Source organism: Acomys russatus, chromosome X, assembly GCF_903995435.1.
Source record: "Acomys russatus chromosome X, mAcoRus1.1, whole genome shotgun sequence".
Lineage (NCBI taxonomy): Eukaryota > Metazoa > Chordata > Mammalia > Rodentia > Muridae > Acomys > Acomys russatus.
This window is the reverse complement of record NC_067169.1, coordinates 96,771,571-96,798,901: the sequence shown is the minus strand read 5'-3', so window position 1 is coordinate 96,798,901 and position 27,331 is coordinate 96,771,571. Positions and strand designations below refer to the sequence as shown.

At 37.8% G+C, this 27,331-nt stretch overlaps 1 protein-coding gene across 4 annotated transcripts in view; it reads right to left on the bottom strand.

Moving 5' to 3' along the window:
- Positions 1–27,331, bottom strand: part of Gria3 (glutamate ionotropic receptor AMPA type subunit 3) — a 291,265-nt gene that overhangs the window by 77,646 nt on the left and 186,288 nt on the right. For all 4 annotated transcript variants that reach the window (XR_007830168.1, XM_051141058.1, XM_051141057.1 and 1 more), the window contains 3 exons: positions 7,550–7,711; positions 4,255–4,422; positions 406–510 (listed from right to left, as the gene is read on the bottom strand). Coding sequence is in view for 3 of the 4 variants with exons in the window: in XM_051141058.1 (XP_050997015.1) it covers positions 406–510; positions 4,255–4,422; positions 7,550–7,711 (435 nt within the window). In the remaining variant the exon portion in view is untranslated. The remainder of the gene's footprint in view (positions 1–405; positions 511–4,254; positions 4,423–7,549; positions 7,712–27,331) is intronic.

Sequence of the window (27,331 nt, the reverse complement as noted above, 5' to 3'; positions counted from 1 at the left end):
CTATGGAGAAAGGTATTTTGTCCCAAGTACTTTTGGTGGTATGTTGGCAAGGTGGAAAGAGACCTACTTTTCATTCTTTTTGTTAAAAATCATATGTGCTTTAGAAGATTCTCTTTAATAGCATGCTATAAAGTTTGTTATTACTTTTATTTGTTCAGAAAATTGTTAATAAGTTGTGAGTCTACTACTTTTATATGACTAAACTCAGAGGGTCATCTTCTTTTAAAAACCTATGGCTGAATCATTCTGATTACAAAACTCAATGTATCTTATCTAAGCTCCTCAGCAGATGGAAAAACAAAATCACCAAATGAGGCTTTTCTTTGTGTATTTCCCACACATCTTCTTGTGTGGAAGTGCTCTCACTTTTGGAGAGCCATTTCTTTAATTGTTTTGGTTACTTACTTTTCGAGAGCCTGAGACTTTCATTTCATATACATCAATAGTATAATTTGTCCTACGTCCATAAGTATCAAATTGGATGTTTCCAGTCATTCCTTGAACTTGCACCTGGTAAAAAGGCAAAAGGCAAAAAGTGTTTACATTGTTCACTCTAGGTCTCTAGGATGACATCTTTGAGGATTTTTATTTCAAGTCATTGAATTCCTTGTAGCAGATCAAGTCTTCACAGAGCTTTATTTTCTTAGTAATATGTTCTTAGTATGCCTTTAAGTTATGAAACTTTAGGTATTACAGGAGGTTACCTGTATAATGCAGTGTGATGTCTATAAGCAGTGTTTCAGAGACTTGGCATTTCTAGTAGTCCCTTCTTAAGACTGAACTAGGCTAATGTACTCTTCTGCATTTTGAGTCTTTTGGGGGCATCATTATATCTTATCTTTATATTTCCAATATTTGAAAATAATCTGGTTTCTACAGAATGACTCAGTGAAAGTATGTTAAACATATATAAAATTATGTAAAATGGAAAATCCTGGAAGTACCTATTTCTCAGAACTATTTAGATGATTAATTGAGTTCCAGGTAATGTCTGTCATGTAGTAAAAACCACAGCGCAGTCTAGATAGATTAACACTTACCATTATTTGTTTATTATTCTCTGTGTATAATATGAATAGGTGGATGCAGATGTATGTGTGATACAGTGTGTGTGGAGCTCAGAGAACAGTTTTTAGGAGTTGATTCATTCCTTCCCTTGTGGTATCTTGGCACTAACCTCAGGTAATTAGGTTTGTGCATCAAGCATTGTAACCCATGGAATCTTCTTTCCAGCCCCACGCTGTATTAATTACTAACCAAAATGACTTTGACTATTTTTTGGGAGGACTGCACATTTATGGACTTCTACAGTGAGAGAGGCAGCCTTTCCCCCTTATTTAAACTGTATGTCAAGATACAGACAGGTAGCAGAGAGCATGAGTGCCATGGAGAGATAATTTAAAGACTGATGAAAATGTGTGAACTTTACGGGATTAGGAATATGGAATGCTACATAATAGATAGAGGTACTAGAGCTGCACTCCTGCTTTGGGATGCCAGTTTCAGAGTCCACATATGCTACAAGGGTCCCTGGCTCTGGGCCTACTCTTCAGTAAATAAAAGGCAGACTTTCTTATCTGCTCTACAGTTCAGAAATATCAAATAAAGATTGTCTATCTGTCACTCTATCTCGATTTTTCACTTCCTGAGTAAGGAAGTAAGACTTCAAAGAAAAATAATCTGTTTTGTTTTGTTTTTAGGATAAACTGACAAATATCTTTCCCTTCATTTATAGAAAATGACAAGCTAGTAAACAAATTAGGGGCAGTAATGGGGTTATATACTGCCAAGGGGGAAATTTATATTAAGTCTTTGGGAATAGTTTTTAAAAGAAGTGGATTGCTTAGTACTGGTAGGAGACTATGTAACTGCTCTGATATGGCAATTCCATCTGATCCAATGAACCAAAGCACTAAGCTTGCTAACCATGTGAGATGACAGTTCTAGGTAAAGAAATGGACCTTTGTTGATGTATTATTGGGTAGGTTGAAACTGATAAATATTGTGATGTCAGACAGAACAGAGACTATGCATAGAAATCATTCATTGCTTCACATACTCAGGCCTTCAAGTCTCATTAAAAGATCCAGCTTATCTGAATTTGGTTTATTAAGTGGGCAGTCAATAGGTTTCCTGGAGATACCAGATCTCATGATTCAAGTCTTTGGTGAGCAGGAATAGAACTGGACTACCACTCTAAGTAAACTCTATTTTTAGGGACATGGCCTAGTATTGAATGACAGTGACAAGTTCCCATTACCTCATCTAGAATCTCTCTTTAATCCAAGTAGCCTTACATATGATTTACCTGTAATTTTAGTCATTTATATCTTTCTGGATCCCACACTAGATTGGGAGAATCTCAAGATAAGAGACACTGAGTGCAATGCAATTCAAATATGAGTTCTCTTTAGCTTACCTTCTATTTTTATACTAATATGGAGTTTGATACATACTCACAAGGGATTCTTAAGTGCCTCATAAATGCTTCTATCTAAAACAGTGATTTTGTTTCCCAATTTCTTTAGAGGAAGAAAATGATTTCTTGAGAAACAACTATGGGCTGGTCATAAGAAAGAATGCTTGTAATCATATAATCTCATTTTTGATGAAGGAAAATAAAAAGGGATTTAAAAAATGTAGTAAGACATTTATTATTTCAAATTAGCCTTGTTTTCAGTCATTTTGAATAGGACAGTTTTATTGAGAGACCATTTACTTTTAGGAAGGGTCATGGCTTTCCAGATTTTTTTGAGAAATAGAAACAAGTTGGTCTGTAAAAAGACTTGAAGGAGCCCTGTGGTCATATGACTTATTTGGCTTATCGCTTGAACTTATCAGTGAATTAAACATGCAGAACTTTTCTTTGTGACAGAGTGGTTGGCCCAATTAATTTATAGCCAAGTTAGTTTCTTATTTTCTATTCTGGTGGCCATTTTTCTATTTGAGGAAGGTGGTGGTTTATGTTATGAATGCCAAATCAATTAGAAATGCTGGCTTCTGCCCCATGAGGTTTTGTTGATGAAAACACCTTTTGATTCACTCTGAGGCAGTTTTATATTTCACTCATCGTTATGTTCCACCTGACAATACAAATCTTGTAACTGCTAGGAAGGTTGAATTTAATTAACTGCTCTTCAAAATTGTGCAGTGCCTACCTCCATAAAACTACACTCAGGGCATCTGTTAGGGAATTGACATAATGACATAAAAGTCTGCATGATATGAGAATGACTCATATCTCTTTTTTGGAGAGAGACACAGGGGCTACTAACATCTTTTGATTGAATGCATCCAACTTGGCAAATTTAAGGCAGCAGTAAGAGAGCCAACTACACAAAATGGTGTACGTTATGAGGCTGTTCCTAATTCTTCACCGCTGAGTTGTGCACAGAGTTATGTTACGATGGCCTATCTCTTTGTTCATTTGGATGTTGCAAACATCAAGATAATTAGTTGGAAAGAAGAGATTCTTGTACTCTTGAAGGCTCATTTTAATGCATGCAGGCACATGTGGCAGGCATAAAGTAAAATATTCAGGAAAGAGCTCTTGCTTGGAAAGCTGCAATGAATGGGTGATGTTGCTCCTTGCGTAAATAATGGAATCTGTTCAAAGGACCCTGCTTGAAGCCTTAAATGATCTCCTATCCAGTAACTACTAAAAACAATGACCTATTTGATCGTCTATCTATTGAATCCTTGTACTTTTCTTTAGGCTTTTTCTTTGCGGCACTGGGCAAAAGCCTCTTAAGTAGGTCTAGAAAATGCATCATGTTCCTGTAGTCTACCATGCAGAATAGTACAAGTGTTCTTTCTGACAACAGAAATATTATCACACTGTCTCAGTTTCACAGTCCATTCAGGCTCATAATTTGTCTGATGAGCCCAAGGATGCTGCTGTCCTTTGTAATGCTTGCCTTGAAGTTAGGATCCTCTTATAAAATATCCCAAATCTCCTTAAGAAATGTCATATGTGTAGAAGATATGTTATCTTGAAGCTAATTATTGCATTCAGTCTATATTCAGAGGGTATCAAGTTTCATTTACCATTTACAGAGCAGCATAGAACTAAAGATTTAGTTGCCCTAAATTTATTTCTATCGATTGCATTCTAGGTTTGGGTGACTATCCACATGTACCTTCTCTGCACAGCCCAAGATGCTGTCCCTTTTAGTACACCCTCTTTCAGGACTGAAGTCTGACTTTTTGTGTCTTTCTAAGGCCCGTCCACACCCAATAAACACTTGTCTTTACCATTTTCAGAGCTCTCTCAATATCAATTCCTTGACTCCAGGGCACAGCAGGGTTTGCTAAGCAGTCTCCTGCACTGCCTCTGCGGGATACATCCACTCGTTGCCTCCTCAGGTATCTGAAGGCTTCTGCTATGACCAGTATTGCGTCATGTGTCAATGCCGATGTATACTAAAACAGATGCATGAAAAACAAGATAGCATGACAAATGACATCCTCCAAACTTGCCTTGCTCCTTGAGATTTTCATTCACTTCTACCTTTTGCTCTACAAAGATATCATCCTAATTATTTGAGTTGGAAATTATCTCTGGGCAAGCCTGACTTTGATGCATTCGACAATGATGCCTCTTACCTCATGTGTGCACATGTTAGGATTATTAAGATCAAATGGCTCAAGGGAATCGCTTTCTTGCTCTCAATACTATTTCATATTGAGTGAGTGACGATACAAGGCTGGTTACTTTGTAAGGGAAGAAATGCATGTGGTGTTAAGGATGGCATGTATAGATTGGAAAGGAAACAGCATATCCTAAAGCAAGGCTGAGTTATTGCTGTTTATAATAGAAAATTCAGATCTGCTGTTTACTTAGGGGAAAATGGAAATAGCTAAGTTAGACAGCTTGAAATTAATTTGGAAGGAAACATTAATCATTTCTGTCTGGATCACGTTTGTAGCAAGCTAGGACCTCTGGCCAGCAATAAATCAGTTTTTGTTTCCCAGGGGATAGCAAAAACCAAAGATGCTTTTCAATTGTAGAAAATTACAATTGTTATTGAGTTTTAAATCTGATAACGTTGACAATTTGTAGGCATTGCTTCATGATGCTACCTCTTTCAGGCGACAATACTTACTTTCTATTCCTTGACTACAGTGATATGTTCTACTAGGGATGAGGCTAGTCACTTAACACAAGAGATTTGATTAGCTGCGGTTTGAAATGGTGGATGTTTTTCCATTGAATGAATCAACAAAGCATGATTAAAATAAGCTGCCTCTGTTTTGCAAGGGTGATGAATACTTCTAGAATATGGAATCTTATTGACTTTTTAAAATGTAGCAAAATGTCCTAAGGGGAGTTCTCACTGTATTAAAAGACTGTCCAAATACAATTGAGAGTGAATACATTGTTGTCTCTACAACTATCAATTTACTTTTCTCCTGTTACTTTTCTCTCAGAAGCAGATCATCAAGTATGACTATAACAAGAGCATATTTTCTTTCATGAAGAAAAATCTCTGTACTTGTCCATCCTAACATTACCTAAAGGAGAGTGGTGATTTTCCTTCCAACCAACTCCATAAATTGTCACCAGTCTTAATGCAGTTCTTCTAAAGCTATATTAAGAGAATTGTTTACTTTTGTACTTTATTCAGTCTCTATTTACCCATGCATGAGATTGCCCACTCAATCTAAAATAAATGATAAAAAGAATATTTATGAAATATAGATTAAACAGCATCTGAATTTTAATTTCTAGGTGACTTTTCCCAACTCGATATAGTCTAAATCAAGTATTAAAGTATGATCTTTGATTGATTCAATACAAGGCTCAGTGCCTTCTTAAACCATTTGTAGGGTTATACTTATAAGATTAAGTATTTCTTTGTAGCAAATACTACCATGTTGCATCACACATATTCATTGTTATTAATGGGTACCTGAGATTTTTTCAATATCTTTCCTAGAAGTTATACATTTTCAGAGCAGAGATATTATACATTGTATTTTCTCTCTTTGTACCTTATATTCATTTTCTTGTGTCTAACATTGTGTCTTGAAAAATTGTTGAGAACCCTTAAAATAATGAATAAATGTATCTTTGTCTTCTTCTATAGTTGCTAAATCAAAACATCACAAAACAGTATGGTTAGGCAGTTTCATGGAAACATATACTTTTATAAGCTCACCTAAACATAGCACGAGGAGAAACAACAGTTTAGTACATAAAAAAGGATTTTATTATAAAGGATGCCTCATTGAGAATGCGACTATATTCACTGAGCCAAATCAAGACACCTGCTCTGATCAAGGGGCAGGATGTTTTAAGTTGGGACTGCCCTGGCAAAGTCTGGCATGCATAATCTGGACTACAGCCATAGAGTTAGCTTCTAACTAGTGAGTGACTTTATTGAATTATAAAGTTATGTTTAGCTCATAAATTTTCTAGAGCATTTCAATTGTTTAAATTTTTTACTTGTATTAGGCTCTGATGTGACCCATTTAGAATAGTACAGAGTGCATCTCATTTTTCATCTATGTTCCTACTGTTCTCTACTCTATTGTCATGAAGAAAGGAGAACTGGAAAGTATAAGAAAGGAGACCTTCCTCAGTTTCCTTTTGTAAGGGGACAATTTTAACATACTTGATTCCTCATCTTACATCATGGTTCTAGTACACATTTTTACTATAGCAACAAAGAAGGTATAAATGGTAGTTTTCTGTTTGAATTGATGTGCTGAGGGAATGAGCATATATACATACATATATATGAAATAAATGTATAATATATAATATATAGACACATATCCTATATATGTATATGTGATATGTTACATAAAGTGTTCTTCTCATATTTATATTCAAATATATATTTGAAGGACCCTTTGTGTAACATGAATAATTTCTGCCTAATTTATCTGTTTTAAACTTGTGAAAAATAATAGGATCTCTAACCATAGGAAACACAAGTGAAAAATATGCAGTCTAAATATGACTTTTTGCTTTTAATATTCTTATCTTAATTTTGGAAAAATGAGCAACTTAGGTAATCTAATTACTTTTAAAGACACTTTTGTAGACAGGCAACTATTTCTGTTCAATATTTCCATACATATAGGCAATACATATTCTATATTACAGACTAATTCACTTGGGTGTTCTGAGATTCATGGAACTTATTATCATGGAGCAATCACATAAATAATGTAAAATCCAATTTTCTGTTTCTGGCTATCAATCTTCTTTACCTATTCCCACTGCCTCCACCCTTTGCTTGATTCAGGTCCTTGCAATAGTGTAAATTACTATGAGAATATTAGAAATTAGATTCATTTAAAAATAAGTAAATTTATTTTCAAGCCCTAGATTATTGCAAGATCTATTCCCTATAGTTTCTTTATTTCGGGGTGGAGCTATGCTATAAAATCAATCGCAGCTGTTTTTCTTTTTTTGAGCATCTTTGAATCACTTCTGAGGGAAGACTACTTGATCATAGGATGGTTGTAAGTATGTAAAGGCCATATTGAAAAGCTTTGGAAATCTGGCCTTCATTGTCTATGTGTCATGGAGCATTACCTTTAGTGGTGCATTCTTGGCTTCAGGGAATTCCCTTTCATCCAGTCTCACCCAGCGCTGTATGAACTGCTGAACCATTGGGTTTTCATTGTTGACAATCTGGAAACCTGTAATATTCGCTCCTCCATGCATGACTCTTTCCAGTAAAATGTCAGTAAAACCCTGGAAAGACAGTGAAATGGATCATGAGTGTGAGAGATGTACGTTTCTGGTTACATTACCTGTTGGAGAGTAAGGATGAACTGGAGGATTTCTTTCCTAGGATTATTTATTAGCAATAAAGAAAGTCTTAAATGTAAAGCTAATTCTTAAGACATCATGTCTTTGAAACTATAAGCACAATGGAAAAATGGTACATACTTCCATTTTCCCACTTATGACTTTATCTGCTATAAATACTACACAGACCAACACAGGTTTTGCTTTTAAGCAAATAGTTTGTTTCATTTACCTGTATTTTCTTCAGTCTTCCTACATAGAGTTCAAATACAACATGTATGGCTAGAGAATGCTGAAGATGTCTGACTGTAAGAAGTGCTATAACAAATCTTTTCTTCACCTTAACATGCTGAACATAACAGAGTGTTTCAGATTATCGTGATGAGTATTTAGACATTTGTAATTCACAGAAATACCAGTGAGTGAAGCTGACAGATTGTCTGTATACGATGGCATAAACCCCAGGGTGCGTCTCACATGAATCCATAAATGAGTCTTGACATCTGTATAGCATCCACCATTTGCTCCTTAACTTGCTCTGGTTACCATCTGGTGTCTCTGTCACCCAAGTTCTTAAAAGTGCTTTCCCCAGGGTTCACACCTAAGCCTTTTCCACATGGGCACTGCCAACTCCACTGGGTATTGCTGTCTTCTGGGATACCTTACCCAGGAATTGCTGCTACTTCTGTTGGATAGCAGTCTCCTGTGCTTTGTTGCTCATGTGTTAGAATCCTTCATGAATGAATGCCAACTTTCTATATTAATGGGAGGGAAGGTGGGGGAAATCTCGGAGGAGCTGGGGGAGAGGAACCAGTAGTCAGAATATGTATGAAAAAACTATTTTAAGGAAGCACACTTTTGTGGCAGTAAGAAAGAAAAAGATACTAGGTATTGGAAATTTCCTTTATATTTCAAATATAGGAGTAGGCTAGTTCTGAGCGTTCGTGAACACAATGGTTACCAAAATTCATGTATATAGCCTGTGTACCTTATTGTCCTTGCATTAAAAAAGAAAACAAGAAACAAATTAGAAAATAAAATGGATGTGTTTATCACTTGGGAAACTTGCAAAAAGAAAAAATGCACAATGTATCGGTGACTGTTTTACTTCTTATAAAAATCAAGAGACAAAAATTGAAAAATATATTGATTTTCTGTGAAAAAAAGAGGTCATGAATTTAAGAGGGGGGTGAAGGATAAAAGGCAGGAACAGAGGGGGTAGAAATGGCTTAAATCTAGTACTTATAAATGAAATTCTTTTAGAAAATAAACACTTTAAGTTTAAATTAAAAAGAAATGGGAAGAAACCCTCCATTATCTTCAGAATGTTTTTTGTGTATACTTTCATGTATTTATATGTTCATGTGCATGGATGTATGTGTAGCATATGTGTGCACATGTGTCGGGAGACCAGTGGTCAGTGTTGAGTCTTTTCCTAAATTGCTCTCCATTTTTTTTTTTTTTTTTTAGGCAAGACATCTCATTAAAGCTGGAAAGCATTGTTTTGTTTAGTCTGGCTAGCCAATTAGCTCCATGGATTCTTCTGTCTCTTTCAACTCCCCCTCCTGCACACTTGGATAATAGGCACTCACAACCATACCTACTTTTGTACATAACTTTGAGGGACCCAAATTCAGGTCCATATGCATAACTTTTTAAAGTGATCAGTCTCCTAGCCCAGCTTCACCTCTAACATTTCAATCTGGGCCCAGGTGTTCTGCTCAAACTATGGCACCAACCAAGGACAATACGTGCAGTAAACATTGAACCCCTACCCAGATCTAGCCAACGGAGAGGACATTCTCTACAGCTGAGTGAAGAGCAGACACTGACTTCACGCGAACTCTGGTGCCCCATATTTGACCACTTCCCCTTGATGGGGAGACCTGGTGGCACTCAGAGGAAGGATAGCAGGCTCCCAAGAAGAGACTGTATACTCTATGATCATATAGAGGGGGAGGAAGTCCCCCTCAGTCACAGATATAGGGGAGGGGAATAGGGTGAAAGCAGGAGGGAGGGAGGAATGGGAGGATACAAGGGATGGGATAACAGTTGAGATGTTATATGAATGAATTAATAAAAAATTGAAAAAATAAAAAAATTAGAAAAAAAGAAAATTTCAAATATACAGAATTTTGAAAGTAACATACAGTGAACACACTTAGAGTCAATATTGATATTTTATTACTAGTACTCTCTGGTCCATGTCCATTTCATTTTGGGAATGTATTGCAAACAAAATTAGTGATAAGAACAGATATTTGTATACTTTACCCCCAAAGATTTAACACTAATACCAGTAGGTATAATTTCCTGTTTATATAATATTTTCTCCCTTCCTTTATGTTTTTGAGGTCTAAGTATATATTCATGTACACATGTACATGTGAACATACAAGTAAATGTGCACACATGCATATGTCATCTTTCCAGCCTCTTTCCTTTTGGGGGGATTTATAGCTAATGAAATGAAGAAATGTCAAAAGTATACTCAATGTGTTTTGATAAATGCATGTGCCTACATTATCCATATTTTTCTAATTTTGTTTATTTTCTCTTTTTAAAATTTTTTATTAATTTATTATTGTTACATTTCAATGGTTATCCCATCCCTTGTATCCTCCCATTCTTCCCTCCCTCCCATTTTCCCATTATTCCCCTCCCCTATGTCTGTGACTGAGGGGGAATTCTTCCCCCTGTATATGCTCACAGGGTATCAAGTCTCTCCTTGGTAACCTGCTGTCCTTCCTATGAGTGCCACCAGGTCTCCCCCTCCAGGGGACATGGTCAAATATGAGGCACCAGAGTACGTGTGAAAGTCATACCCCACTCTCCACTCAACTGTGGAAATGTTCTGTCCATTGGCTAGATCTGGGTAGGGGTTTAAAATTTACCACCTGTATTGTCCTTGGCTGGTGCCTTAGTTTGAGCGGGACCCCTGGGCCCAAATCTGCCTATCATATTGTTCTACTTGAGCTAGAAATGATCATAATGAGTGAGTTAACCCAGAAGCAGAAAGAATCAAATGGTATATACTCACTTATATCTGCATACTAGCCCAAGGGGCATGTCCCATGAAAGCCTTCACTTACCAGGAAACTGGGACAGAGGGGAGGACATCCTATTGGTACTCTAGGGGAGAGAAGCATGGGAGAATGGGGAAATAGAAGGATCCAGAGGGTCCTCTTTTGTATTTTCAAAATATCTTCCTTGAAGTGTGATAATCACAAAGAAGTACGTGCATGTCTTTAGGTGCATAAATTAATTAATATGTATAAGCTGAACCACAAATGTAACCAGTGCTTAAAAGTACCCCATGTGTCCCTCTTCAGTCACCAACCCTAGCTTTACTTCCTTAGAAAATGGTTTCAGAAAATATTTTAGTGAGACACTTTCTCAGTAATTAGAGTTCCCTTTCACCTTCCATTCATCGCGAAATATGAATTTAAGGAGACTGGACAAGGAGCCAATTAGTTTGGTTTGCATTCTCCTTTTTAATAACCACAAAGCATTTTAAAGTTAATATTAACTTGTTAAGGTGAGGTTTCTCCTAAAGGATCCCTTCATGAGAAATATGAAGACAATATTTTCTCCAATTTGCTAATCCCTGCACTAAAGTCACCAGATAAGCAAGGCTGTGTATAAAACCTAGAAGAATCTGTCATTGCTTTGAAAGTCGGTTACTCAACTCCCTACTTCCTAAATGAAGAAAAATAGAAAACAGAGAATATGAGTTTAATTAATAGCTTTAACTTTACCAAGTGATTGGACAGTAGCAGATACTGCACAAGAAAACCGACTGCCTCTTTGTATTGTGCCATGGGTACAGGGGAAGGTCTCTGATGCCTTTTTAAGATTTTTTTCCTTAGGTAGATGAACCACGATCTTCACAGTGGTCAAATTGGGGTTAATGCTCTTGAAATCTCTCAAAAAATACATCAAATAAATGATCACTAAACACATGGATAACAATAATATTCAATAAAATGGTGGAGGGTCAGTGGTAGAAGACAGCCAAGAAAGGTGGTTTTAGTGCCTCCTGCTCAGCCTTCTGTATTTGTCCCACTTTAAGAAGGCCTGTTCTATTCCTAAAATGAGTTACTAAAGTCTATCATTGTGTACAACTAGAGTTGACAAAGTTGTAAATTGAGGGCCCCAAACTACCCACAGGGAGTAAAATAGCTATTAAAACAAACCTGACTTGGAGACATATAGTATGTAGACCATAAATATGGAATGGTAAGACTAGGAGTAATATAAAGGAGTAGCAATGAGTACAGACTAAAAGGCCAAAGCTGCTAGACTTTCCCAAATTTTAAAGGCACTACACTTTGTGGTTAGATTGTTATGTGTCATTGGATTGAATACACACAACTCTTCATAGTGTTTTATTGGATTTGTGTATCACTGAATCCAGTGTTAAGACACAAAAAGGATCTGGGTACCCCTAAATACATAGAGTGCACAAAAAGGAGAAGCAAATGATGCTTGTAGGGAAGATCATGGTAAGATAATAAAGTTGGAGAAAGGAAGTTGGCTAGCAACTAGCTCAATTTACTCACCCATATGACTAAGCCAATTGGACATTGTTACTGTTTGTTACTTCAACATTCACCTCTTGCTTGGCTACCCAGAGACCTTGAAGATGATTTTGAGGCCAAGTCTATCTAAAGACTGTATGAACATAGCACAATAGAAGAGACCTTCAAAACTTTGGATCAAAAAGAAAAATAAAGGATGAAAGACACATAAAATACTAAGTTTTGGGATACACGCTCTTGATAATGGCAGGCAATGGCCGAGTCCTAATCCACATTCATCCATTTTTTCTCACTATGGTAAGTTTAATTTATGTACAACTTTTACAAAATTTACCCCTAAGAGTTGCTACAAAATTTTGTAAGAACTATAAATAAATTAAACTTACAATACTAAGAAAATAATTGAGAATAGTGAGTTCCACAAATGCAAAAAATCAACATTGACTACTCAGACAGTGAAAAGAAAATGGGGAAGGGGCATGTCGGTGATGGAACAAGGGAGGCTCAGAGAAGGGCTGAATAAGTTGCAGGACTCAGCTAGACTCTAGAGTAACTTCATTCAGATTCAACTTAGCAACAGTCACTGCTTTCCTTTTCAAGCTGCTATCTTATGAGATACTATAATCTCAGAGGGTTGAATCAAGCCTGATTTCACCACATGCTTACCAATGATACTGACAGATGAAAGATGACTAGGAATCATTTAACAGTCATGAAAAGACACATCAAGATGAGGTAAAGGAAGAGCCCAGTTTTCTTAGGATTGTGGATCTCAGTTAAAATCAAGACTTTCCAGCTCCTGAAACTCTTTGGATAACATCCAAAATATTCACGGAAAGATCCACTTCTGTACTACTTCATTAAATAAATTTCATCCTCTAAGACACTCACTGCCATTGGGGTGTCAGTTTGGTGCTAATCTTTAGAAGCAGTGTAAGAACAGTAACAACAGGAAGGAGCACAGACAGCAACCAGAATATGTGAGTAGGGCAATGAATGAGATTTAGAGGTAGGGCATAGTGACAGTATGAGGGATGGTTGGAGAAAGTTTGATGTAGAGACGGACACTGGGTGGTAATAGCTCACGATTTCCTGTTATTTTATCATTTAAAGAAATTTCACATGTCCATAATGCTGGCTAAATTTCACTGCTGGAGTTTGTCTGTCTGACCTCATAGAAAAAGGTGAGTATATTGAAAGGGAGTCTTTCCTAAATCTCTGGAAAGATACTCATTTTATAGAGATGATAACAAATCCCATGTGAGAAAAGGAGTAAATAAAAATGGGAAATATCATTGAAGAAGTAAGGAACATATAAGTGATATCTAAAGGGCAAAAGTGGCCTGGTTTTATGGCTTAACTGTTTCCATTTTAACATTTTCAAGCTTGTTTTTATATTATATACTGCTAGATTGAATTGCTGACGTTTGCAATTAAAATCCCAAGTAGCAAAGAGACTACACTGAAGAAATTCAACAAAGAAAGCATTATGAAAGAGGTGAACCAAAATTATATACATGGGAAGAGACTGAATGGACAGAACAATGGAAAGATAAGACAAGTTTTGCTTCTACTATGGTTCAAACTACTGTGCTTCTGATCATATCTCTAGATTACATTTTGATATGTTCAAATGCAGCCTACAGATACAGAAAATAGACGAGATTACTTGGATAACTTACATATAAACATTAATATAAAGGAGCTTACTGATAAATATCTAATATAGATGAAGAGAAATAAGTAGATGATTATGGCAAGGGTGGAAAATATTGAAAATCAATATTTTTATTAAGGACACATATAGAAGGGCTTTCTTCTTGCTTTGCCTCTTGTCACAACATGTTCAGGTATTTTGAGTCTCAATAGGTGTAACTAAGGTTACTAAGGTTCACTTCTTGTGCTGACAAGAATGTTTGGCTAAAACTTACTGAGACCAGTGCATTTTTCACACACACACACACACACACACACACACACACACACACACACACACATTCCTTGATTACATGGTAGATAGAAGGAAAAATGAAAATGGAGAAGATCATGATAAGAGCAAAAGATGGTCGGAGAACAGGGTTGGCTCCTAGATAGAAACTGGCTGATTCTATGTTCACTTCTTTTCGTTGGACAGGGTTCAAAGCCTTTTTCATCATACTCCATTTCCGGACATTTCACTTTTTCACAAACTCTGGCTAATTTTCAGTTCTTGAGATGACCACCTATAGAGCCAGAAGTGGAAGGGAATATGTGCTGAGTTGCCTGAAAATTCCATAAATAAAATAGTCCAACAGAAACATCTAACCTACCCCTGGATGGTAAAATGTGAAAACAGTTGTAGGAAGGTTATTGCTAGAGACATGAGTGTCATGCTGCAGCTGCTTCATAAGGAAGGATAGGGCTTGGCAATTATTTCTGGTTTTTCTGTTTCTCGTCTAACAAGGCCTGAAACCTACTACTTTTCTACCAGTATGCTAGACTTTATGACATGCGCAAACACAACCTGCAAGCACAGGAAACTGAGATTATATGGGCAAGTTTAGCAAAGATGTCACCAAAATTACAGTTGGAATATGATAGCTATTTTAAAAAGGGAAGGTTTGCTCTAAGGGGTAGAATAATCAAAGTGGAATCACTTTTTATAATAAGCTGCAGCTGACTGGATTTTGCTGCACTTTTCTTTTTATCGAATCAGTTGGAGCTACGAATTTACAGACTCACAAATGTCTCCTGAATTTGATTTCTCTTGATCATCTAAAGAAGTGGGACTACTTTCCAAGTTCCACTGAAATCTCTATAAATAAAACAATGTAACAGAAATGACAATAACTAGAAGAAAATCAGTGAACACCATTACATGAAGGTCGTGAGCAGAATGAAGGAAGGTGAGAGAGTGGTGCTGACTGTTGGGCAGCACTCAGCAGATGCCTGCTTCCATCTAACATGATCCAAAATATGCTGTTATTTCTGTTACATGTGTCTGCATTCTGTAGCTTATATTAGTAAACACAGAATCTGCAGTGAAAAAAAAAAAACCCTGAGATTAGTATCTCCCGACAATTTCATCAAGGACACTGATGGTAGTCACAATAGTAACTATCTCATATTCCAAGGTTAAGTGTGACAAAGAATGAAGAGTATGTTCAAATGGGAATACTAGGTGACTACTTTTGTATGGGGGAAGACACTTTCAGGTTCTTGATCCTGCTCTGCCTCCTATCATAACTTTCCAAGACATTTCACTTTTACAAAAAAGTGAAATTTTATTTTATTTACAATTTATGAAAGTAAATTTCATTTTGTGATCAGGCTACTTGAAAATATTATGTGGGGATACTGAGTTCAAATCTTACTTAAAGCTCTGTAAAGTAACAACACTGGTAATATCCATTAAGCACCTAAACTATATAAGGACAAGTTGGCAATAGAAATTAGGACTCACATCTCTGAGGAAGAATTTGCTGGCTCCAGGTTCCTATTCACTTATAATCTCACTGTGTTTAAGGCATTTCTTTTATTACAATGCTTTTCTAAATTTTTCTTTTGAAGTTGCCAACATACCAATCTCAAAACTTGTATATAAATGTTGTCTTAGCTTGGGTTGCTATTGCTAGAAAGAGACACTATGACCAAGACAACTCTTGTAAATGAAAGCATTTAGTTGGGGGCTTGCTTATATTTTCAGAGGCTTAGTTCATTATCATGGCAGGGAGCATGGTGGAGGCAGACATGCTGCTGCAGGATCAACTAAGGCTTATATTCTATTATGAAGACCAAGAGAGAGATACTGGGATTAACATGGGTGTTTGAAACCTCAAAGCCCAACCCTAGTGACCCATTTCCTCCAAGGCCACACCTCTTAATCCTTTTCAAATAGTGTCACTCCCTGATGACTAGGCTTTAAAATTATGATCCTATGGGGGCCATTTATATTCAAACCACCATAAATGTCCAATATCTCTAAAGCTTCTGTAAAATCCCTGTAAAATGTTAGTTACCAAACAGATAGATCAGGAAAAGAAAGAAAAGGGTAAAGAGAAATGGGATAAAGAAGAGTGCTGGTGGAAGCAACTGACTGAGGGTAAAATGTGCTTGATTTTTAGTTCTCCATTCATCTATCATTTGAAAATTAGTTTTAATTTCTTTCACAAACCCCTAGATACAACTGCAGTCATAAAAACACACATTCCATTGCATTTTGCAGGGTGTGGAAGGCTCTTCCCAAAGCCTCAGCAAAACACTAACTTAGCTGAGTTGACCAACAAAATTTCAGTTCATGAGTAATTATATGAGCAAATGGGCTAGCAGTATGCAATATGATACTGTTAGGATGCTGAGCAACTGCAACAAGCCATGACTTCAAGCAAGTCACTACATTCAAGGTACCAGTACCTTTGATGAATTATGGAGCCAAGCCAAAGTGGTCAGAGTTAGGTATGTTAAATGTATCCCCCCCTACCCCGATAAAATGCTTTATTTGTTGTCTGTGATGACTATGAACTCACAATCAACCTGACTCTGTCTCCCTAGTATCTGGTGTTTTAATGTCCTTAGCACTGCCATAGCTTGATGGAGATATGGTTTTGATTTTCTGTATTTTAAGTTTGTGATGGGTTCATTGGGATGTAAAATCCACCAGGTCAAGGAGCATCTATACTGAGAAGTGGCAATTCTGGGTTGCATGGTGGTTTTACTTTTAAAGGTTTTTGAAGAAATACTTTATCATTTACCAAAATGGCTGTGATAATTTGTATTTCCACCAACCATGTGTAAGAATTATCCCTTCTCATCAATTCTCAACTTCATATGGGAAAAACATCCCAGAATAGCTAAAACAATCCAGCACAAAAAGGTGCTCCGGAGGAATCTCCATACCTGATCTCAAACTGTACTATAAAGCAATAGTAATTAAAACAGCATGGTACTGGCACAGCAACAGGCTGGTTGATCAGTGGAATCGAATCGAAGACCCAGATATGAATCCACACACATATGGTCACTTGATTTTTGACAAAGAAGCCAAATCCATTCAATGGAAAAAGGATAGCATCTTCAACAAATGGTGCTGGTCTAACTGGAGGTCTATGTGTAAAAAAATGAAACTGGACCCATATTTGTCACCTTGCACAAAACTCAAATCCAAGTGGATTAAAGACCTCAACATAAAACCAGAGACACTAAGCCACTTAGAAGAAAAAGTGGGAAAGAGCCTGGAACATATTGGCACAGGAGACAACTTCCTGAACAGAACACCAACGGCCCAGGCCTTAATGTCAACCATTAATAAATGGGACCTCATGAGGCTGAGAAGCTTCTATAAGGCAGGAGACACTGTCAAGAGAACAAAGCGACAGCCTACAGACTGGGAAAAAATCTTCACCAACCCTACATCTGACAAAGGTCTAATATCCAAAATATATAAAGAACTCAAGAAATTAAACACCACCAAACCGAATAACCCAATTGAGAAATGGGGCTTGGAACTAAACAGAGAATTCTCAACAGAGGAGTATCAAATGGCTGAGAAACACTTAAAGAAATGCTCAACCTCCTTAGTCATCAGGGAAATGCAAATCAAAACAACTCTGAGATTCCATCTTACACCCATCAGAATGGCTAAGATCAAAAACTCAAGCGACACCACATGCTGACGAGGATGTGGGGAGAGAGGAACACTCCTTCATTGCTGGTGGGAATGCAAACTAGTACAGCCACTTTGGAAATCTATCTGGTGCTATCTCAGAAAAATGGGAATAGGGCTTCCTCAAGACCCAACTATTCCACTCCTTAGAGTATACCCAGAAGATGCTCCAGCACACAACAAGAAACTTTGCTCAACCATGTTCATAGCAGCCTTATTCATAATAGCCAGAACATGGAAACAGCCTAAGTGTCCCTCAGTAGAAGAGTGGATAAAGAAACTGTGGTACATATACACTATGGAATACTACTCAGCTATTAAAAACAAGGAATTCCTGAAATTTGTGGATAAATGGATTGAGCTAGAAATGATCATAATGAGTGAGTTAACACAGAAGTAGAAAGAATCAAATGGTATATACTCACTTATATCTGCATACTAGCCCAAGGGGCATGTCCCACCAAAGCCTTCACTTACCAGGAAACTGGGACAGAGAGGAAGGCATCCTATTGGGACTCTAAATGAGAGACGCATGGGAGAACAGCAAAATAAAAGGATACAGAGGGTCCTAGAAATCTACAAGTAGAACAATATGATAGGCAGATTTGGGCCCAGGGGTCCCGCTCAAACTAAGGCACCAGCCAAGGACAATACAGGAGGTAAACTTTAAACCCCTTCCCAGATCTAGCCAATGGTCAGAATATTCTCCACAGTTGAGTGGAGAGTGTGATATGACTTTCTCACATACTCTGGTGCCTCACATTTGACCATGTCCCCTGGAGGGGGAGACCTGGTGGCACTCAGAGGAAGGACAGCAAGTAGTCAAGAAGAGACTTGATACCCTATGAGAATATATAGGGGGATGTAATCCCCCTCAGGAACAGTCATAGGGGAGGGGAATAATGGGAAAATGGGGGGGGGGAGGAATGGGAGGATACAAGGGATGGGATAAACATTGAGATGTAACAAGAATAAATTAAGAAAAAAAAAAAAAAGAAGAAAATATCTTTTGGAGGAATCTCTATTCCTGATTGCAAGCAACAGTAACTAAAATGGCATGATACTGGCATAGAAATAGGCTGGTTGACCAATGAATTTGGTCAATCAAGACTCAGAAAAACACACACACACATCTATGGACGCTTGATTTTTTTTTACAAAGAAGCCAAATCCATACAATGGAAAAAAGATAACATCTTCAACAATAGTGCTGGTTTACCTCAATGGCTATATGCAGAAAAAATCAAATAGATCCATATTTATCATCCTGCACAAAACTGAATTCCAAATCGATTAAAGACCTCAACATAAAACCAGACACACTAAATCTGTTAGAAGAAAAAATGGGGAAGAACTTTGAACTCATTGGCACAGGAGACAACTTCCTGAACAGAATACCAATAGCTCAGGCTCTAAGATCAACAATTAATAAATGGGACTTCATGAAACTGAAAAGATTCTGTAAGGCAAAGGAGACTATCAACAGAACAAAACAACAGTCTACAGACTGGGAGAAGATCTTCACCAGGTCTTCATCTGACAAAGGGCTAATATCCAAAATATATAAAGAACTCAAGAAATGAAACTGCACCAAGCCAAATGACCCAATTAAGAAATGAGGTTCACAGCTAAACAGAGAATTTTCAACAAAAGAATACTGAATGGCTGAGAAACACCTAAAGAAATGTTCAACGTCCTTAGTCATTAGGGAAATGCAAATCAAAATCACTCTGAGATTCCATCTTAGACCTGTCAAAATGGCTAAGATCATAAACACAAGTGACAGCACATGTGTGTGAGGATGTGGAGAAAAGGGAACACTCCTCCATTGCTGGTGGCAATGCAAACTTGTACAATCACTTTAGAAATCAGTCTGGTGCTTTCTCAGAAAATTGAGAATAGTGCTACCTCAAGACTCAGCTATACCACTCCTGGGCATACACTCAGAAGATGCCCCACCATACAACAAGGACATTTGCTCAACTATGTTCATAGTAGCTTTATTCATAATAGCCAGAATCTGGAAACAACCTAGATGTCCCTGAACTAAAGAATGGATAAAGAAACTGTGGTACATTTACACAATGGAATATTACTCAGCTATTAAAAACAAGGAAACCTTGAAATTTGCAGGCAAATGGGTGGAACTAGAAAATATCATCCTAAGTGTGGTAACCCAGACCGAGAAAGACATGCATGGTATATACTCACTTATAAGTGAATATTAGTCTAACATAGATGTCCTCTGAGCGGTTCCATCCAGCAAGGGATCAGGATAGATGCTGGGACTCGCTGCTGGATTCCAGATGAGAGTGGTATGAAAGAATGGGGGTATGGAAGAACCCAGAGGGTTCAGGAGCCCCATAAGGAAACCATAAAGGCTGGTGGATCTGGACCCAGGGTAGCTTGCACAAACTGTTGTACTAACCAAGGCAATGCATGCAGTAAACCTAGACCTCTGTTCAGATCTAGCCAATGGACACCTCATTTTCCTTGGTTGTGGAGAGAGCAAGGACTGCCTCTGACATGAACTTTGGTGCCCCCATTTTGACCACTTCCCCTTGGTGGGGAGGCCTGGTGGCACAGAGAGGAAGGGGAAGCAGGCTATCAGAATGAGACCTGGTAGGCTGTGGTCATATGGTTGGGGAGGAGGTCCCTTCTGTCAGAGGTCTAGGGCAGGGGAATAGGGGGGAAGAGAGAGGGAGGGTGGGAACAGGAAATCTGAATAAATTATAATAAATTTAAAAAGAATTATCCTTTCTCTACATTTTTAACCAACGTTTTCAATTAACAACATAATGACTAAGAAAGCTCTATATCAATTTTGGCTGTAATTTCTATCAAAAAATGTGTTCTTTTCCTCTTTCTTTAATGATTGCATAGGCTGTTATACATTTTCATGACTGCTTCTGGACCTTTGTCTTTTTTATTATCATGTTCCCTTCTGTACAATAAGTACATTTGTATATTCACTCTGTAATGTCATTGCTAAGTTACTTCAATGTCCCAAGTTCCCTGTTGTACTAAGTGGAATTTCTGTTAAGCTCATTTTATTATTTCATGGGGATTTTAACAATTACAACTCATGATTAGATACTCAGTTACCTTTGTGGGCTTATACTAAGCATCAAAATCAGTGCTACTTGCCTAATTGCCACAAAGGTATCTTTTCCTTTGGTTGTCTCAGTGAACTTTACACAGGGAAGCTATTAGAAGATATGAAGAGAAGGAGAAGGAGAGAGAGAGAGAGAGAGAGAGAGAGAGAGAGAGAGAGAGAGAGAGAGAGAGAGAGAGAGAGAGAGGAATCTTACTGCTCATATACATGTTAAGTTAATTTTTTTCCTTTTCTAGGTATTAAATATCTGTGTATCTGGCTATTTACCTCTGTACTAATGGCAATGTTCAGGAGAAACCTGGACAATGAAGATACTCACTTAGATTTGTAAGTTATGCTAGGTTTCATCAATTGTTTCACATTCCTATCATATTGCATCTTTCTGATCCAGAGCACTGTTGTTCATATCTGAATTCAGCTATATAAGATGAACTATGACTTTGTGCCTAATAAGTTTATGCAAGGTCCTGTAAACAGTCCTTGGTTAATTCTCTAAGTTCATCATTTACAAAGTTGGTGTTGGAACATTTGGCAGTCAAATACACACTGTCCCTGATTTGTTTCACACTTTAAAAGTTCCTAATGACTTTGGTATTACACAAAAATCTCCATTGATTTACATTTAAACAGATCTTTTCCCTTCAGCTAGTGTAGATAACTTAGACCTGGAAATAAATCCATTCAAGGCTTAATTTTTTTAATTTTATTTTCAAGATATAATACAAAGATTTCTTTTTTTTTAATTTTTTTTTATTATTTTATTTTTTTTTATTAATTTATTCTTGTTACATCTCAATGTTTATCCCATCCTTTGTATCCTCCCATTCCTCCCCCCCCCATTTTCCCATTATTCCCCTCCCCTATGACTGTTCCTGAGGGGGATTACGTCCCCCTATATATTCTCATAGGGATTTCTTGCATATAGAATTGTTCTTAAAGTACATTTTGTACATAGAGGAAAACAAGTACAAGGTAAGTTGGGTGACTTTCACTGAGTTGATAATAGATCATAGGTGAGAAATGGGAAAGTGGCCTGCTAGAGGGAAGATAAAAGCAGTAGAATGTGGATTTGGAAGGCTGCCACAGACAACAATTTATCTTATCATTTGTATGAAGGCTAGCTCCATCTTTAGTGCTATTTGAATTGTTCATCAGAGTAATGCTTCAGCAAAAAATACAAAGTAATTGTGGTGTCTTAAGTTACCAGGTTCCTAATGAAAAATAGAAGTCTTTTCCTGGAAAGCAGATTCTTTCTGCAGCAGGGGTGGGGGTGAGGGCAACTCAAAGAGTGAAAGATTACACCATAAAAATTAGCGCTTGATTACAGGCTATTCAAATTATTTACTAGCTGTTTTATTCTCCAATTCAGTCACCAAATATGCAGTCACCAAATATTCTCTGATATCCTCTAAGTGGATACAATTGTGAGCCAAAACATACCTGGCCACAACCCTAATGGGACTTCAATCTATTTGGAGCTATTTGTAAGGATACAAAGTAATTGTGGCTTTATAACTGCTACTGGTGAGGAAATAGCCTCTGATATTATTTTTTTAAAATAACCGCTTTACTGAGGTATGATTTATTTATTGTAAAATTTATGCACTTGACCGGTGAATTTTGAGGCATAAATCAGATCATGTCCCTCTCTTGCTTGAACTGTATCTATGACTTTCTAATGTTCCTTAACTGGCATAGTACAGACTAGTAAAGCCTTGTTCTGGTCTGGATAAAATTGCATTTTGTCAGTCTAGAAAAAGCTTGATATTCAGAACCTTGGCATGTGATGCTCTGCTTTGATGAACTTTTCCTGATTTGTCATGTAAATGGATCTTTCTTACTGTTTAAAGAATCCTTCTGAAGTTGTCCTTTCTTTTTTTATTTAATTAATTTATTCAGATTACATTTTAATTGTTATCCCCTCAATTGTATCCTCCCATTCCTTCCTTTTTACCTTCCTCTTTCTTCTTCTCTCCCTTCTCTTCATTCTTTGTCTAGCTCTAGGCCAGTTACCATAAGCTAGGCAAGACTGTTCTCATCAATATGATTATAAGTTTCTCAAGGATGGAGTATTCTGTCCTCCTTGTAGTGAAGTGAATGCAATTTGGGGCACTCAAATGATACAGAAAGGAAAAGAAAAGAAAACCTAGGAGCTAGTGAATCGCCTCAGTGGATAAAGGCACTTACCACCCAGCCTGATGATCTGACTACAATCCCTGGAACCCAGTAGGAGAGAACCAATTCTGACAAGTTGTCCTGACCTCTATATATATGCAGTTTCCCCCTCACCCCTCGCAGTAAAAATGAAATAAAAACAAAAAGAGTCTGTGTATGCTTTTAGAGTTCTACTACCCCAAACGTGTGTGGACTAGTGCTGGTTCATTGACTGTTGAATGTTACCTGTTAGGTGATATGAGGGAGGAGACAGAGTAACTATTATCAGTATCTGTAGACTTAGATTTGATGTGTCTGCCTTTGATTGTTTCATTTAGCTAATTTATTTTTGTGGCACCTTTATTGATCTATGAAAATTTGGGGCTAGATGAGCTCATCTTTATAATTAATTAATAAGCTCTCCTTTTAAGAAACAGATGTATTGAAGCCTTTTGCTTTTGACATAAGAAAATGGGTTAAATAGCAACAAAGCAAGCAGAAATAAGCACTGGTTGAGTACCAACTCTACTCAGTATTTAATACACACAGTGTATTGTGATTCAAAATCGCTAACTCTTTGGGTAGACCCTGTTAAGTACATAGACTTTTGGTTCTGTAGGTACCCCAAAGGTCAGCTCTAAAGAGAGTATGGGCTAAGATCTAAGGAACTGAATGTTCCATATAGTAGAGGTGGGGGCATGGGATTTGGGAAGAAGACAAGAGAAAGGGAAAAAAAGAGCTAATATTAAAATATCAGGAGGACATATCTTGGATGATACTGTGGCCAGGATAAAATGAAAACTCTGCCAGCAGAGGAGCTAATAAACTAGTTTCAGTCACTAACATTTCCCATATAACTACAAGAGAGTTTGCTTGTAGTCACCTAGGGACCACACATCAAGTATAGATGGTTCCCACCTTATGATGGCCCAAGCTAATATTTGAATTGTGCAAAACTGTTATGCATCCTTAAAAGATATACTTTGTTTTGATATATTCCTTAAGTTTTGATACATTCTGTGTCTAGTGGTAAGACCTGGTGTGGTGATCCTGGGTGGAGGCAGTGAGCTTCTCCTACTCAGCCATGTAGCTTCCAGAGTAAATGATGACCCTCTGCAGTGTCCTCTGTTGCTCAGCTATGATATTCAGTAGCTTAGCTTACTAAACACATTATCAAGTTATGATATTTTCAACCTATGATATAACCCCATAAAGTCATGGGACACTTGTGCATAAATCTACTAAGTAGCCCTGGTTTAGAGATAGCATTGAGAAACCTGTGAGAGGAGATACAATTCTACAGACTCATCGTGTTAAAACATTGGCTAGACGATCAATTCTCCTTGTAAATGTCAGGGAGGAAGGAGGAGAAAGAAGGCAAGGGAGAGAGAAAGGCATAGGGAAGCTTTTGCAAGAAAAGGAATGAGTACTTTAAACTGACTAATGCGTGTGGCCCCCAATAGTGTGACAGACCAATCTGAATTCCTCTGCCTCTTGGTACTCTACTATATTACATCTCTGTTTTAAGATGGAACTGAATCCTGAGCCACCTGAGAGGTTGTGTACCCAGGAGGGGACTGTGCTTCCTGGCACTTGGGACCTGTGGCAGCTTTTTCCCTGGAGCCCACTTCCCTTGCCTACAAAACCAGGCTCCAAACCAATGACCTCTGTGTTTACATGCCATCTGCTGAGGAGATCACAACACGTGTCTTTAAGCATTTGACTTTTTATATAGAACATGACAATTGAGAGAACAAAGGCCGGGGAAGCAGAGAACAGAACAGAAAGACCTGGAAGGGGAAGGGAGCAGAAGGGACTAGTTGGTATTGGCAAGCCAAGCAGCATGACTCAATCGCATTTGCTTTCCCTTGATTTTTTTGCTTTTTTGTTTTTCAAGACAGGGTTTCTCTGTGTAGCCTTGGCTGTCCTGAAATTGCTTTGTAGACCAGGGTGGCCTTGAACTCACAATGATCTGCCTGCCTGCCTCTACCTCCCTAGTGCTGGGATTAAAGGCGTGTGCCACCACACCTGGCTTTGCATTCTCTTGAAACAAAGCTGGTCCTTCTCTGTTTTAGGTTCACTCTAAGATGTGGTAAGCACAGAGGTCATTTCTTCAAACCTAGATTATTTCTGGATGCAGTTCTGCATACTGCTTTATAAGTGATGATTTTTGTCTTAGTAAAATAAAAAAGGTGCCATCAAATCTCTCTCTACCCCATTTCTCCTAGTATATGATGAGAAATGGAGATGTAGGGGAAAGAGACAGCAAGAAGGAAAAGGGGAAGCACTATAGCAGAGTTAGAGACCAAGAGTGAAAGAGCAAGAATGGACTAGGGAGTGGAGGTAGCAGGATACAATATACCTTTTTTAAAAAAATTATTTTATTAATTTATTCTTGTTACATCTCAATGGTTATCCCATCCCTTGTAACCTCCCATTCTTCCCTCCCCTTACTCCCCTCCCCTATGATTGTTCCTGAGGGGGATTTCCTCCCCTGTATATGCTCATAGGGTATCAAGTCTCTTCTTGGTAACCTGTTATCCTTCCTCTGAGTGCCACCAGGTCTCCCCATCCAGGGGACATGGTCAAATATGGGGCACCACAGTTCGTGTGAAAGTCATACCCCACTCTCCACTCAACTGTGGAGAATGTCCTGTCCATTGGCTAGATCTGGGTGGGGGTTTGAAGTTTATGGCCTGGATTGTCCTTAGCTGGTGCCATAGTTTGAGCGGGACCCCTGGGCCCAAATCTGCCTATCATAATGTTCTTCTAGTAGGTTTCTAGGACCCTCTGGATCCTTGTACTTTGCTATTCTCCCATGCTTCTCTCATCTAGAGTCCCAATAGGATGTCCTCCCCTCTGTCCCAGTTTCCCGGTAAGTGAAGGCTTTCGTGGGACATGCCCCTTGGGCTAGTATGCAGATATAAGTGAGTATATACTATTTGACTCTTTCTGCTTCTGGGTTAACTCAGTCATTATGATCATTTCTAGCTCAATCCATTTGTCCACAAATTTCGGGAATTCCTTGTTTTTAATAGCTGAGTTGTATTCCATAGTGTAAATGTACCACAGTTTCTTTATCCATTCTTCTACTGATGGACACTTAGGCTGTTTCCATGATCTGGCTATTATGAATAAGGCTGCTATGAACATGGTTGAGCAAATTTTCTTGTTGTGTGCTGGAGCATCTTCTGGGTATATTCCAAGGAGTGGAATAGCTGGGTCTTGAGGAAGCCCTATTCCCAGTTTTCTGAGATAGCTTTTAAGGTACATTTTCTTTCTGGAGGGCTTTAAAACTCCAATTCACAAAATGGTCCTCGTTTTAGGTTTATTTATTTATTTATTTATCTATCTATTTATTTATTTATTTATTCATTCATTCATTCACTCAGCATCTCAATCTAGGCCATTCAGGGAACTCTGTACAAAGCTGAGGATGACCTTTAATTCCTAATCCTATACCATCCTCCTATCAACTGCTTAGATCACATGCCCATCATACCATGCTCAGCTTGCTGTCGCTGTTTATAATTATCTTTGATCACTTCATTTTTAAAAACCTATAGTGTGTACTTCATATCTTTATATCTCTGAAAATGCATGAAGGTCAAAGGGCAACCCTCAGGAGTCGATTTTCTCTATCATACGGGCCCTGGGCGTGGAACTTAAGTTATCAGGTTTACTGGCAAGTGCCTCCACCTATTGAAACATCCCACGAGCCCCTATTTGCACATCCTCTTATGGGACCTTTTTGGGGCTGACCTGACTTCCTGAGAAGTGCAGGTAGAATGAGTGGAAGAACAAGTCACTTTACAGATTGTCGATATTGCTTTGGGCAAGTTGGGTATCTTTTCTGAGTCCATTTCCTGATTTAAAAAAAAAAAAAAACAAGATTTGAGGAGGTGGCAGGCAAGAAGTCTCTACTCACAGATGTTTTAAGATGATCAAAGAAGTCCCAAGAAAATAGCAAGCACAGCGGGGAAGAGTCAAAGATACATTAACTTCTATCCCTTTTCTCCCCTGCACAATACCCAGCTTGATTGCCAGTCCTTGATATTCTCCACCACTGACAGCTGACATTACCTCACTTCCACTTGCAGCGTCTGTAGCTG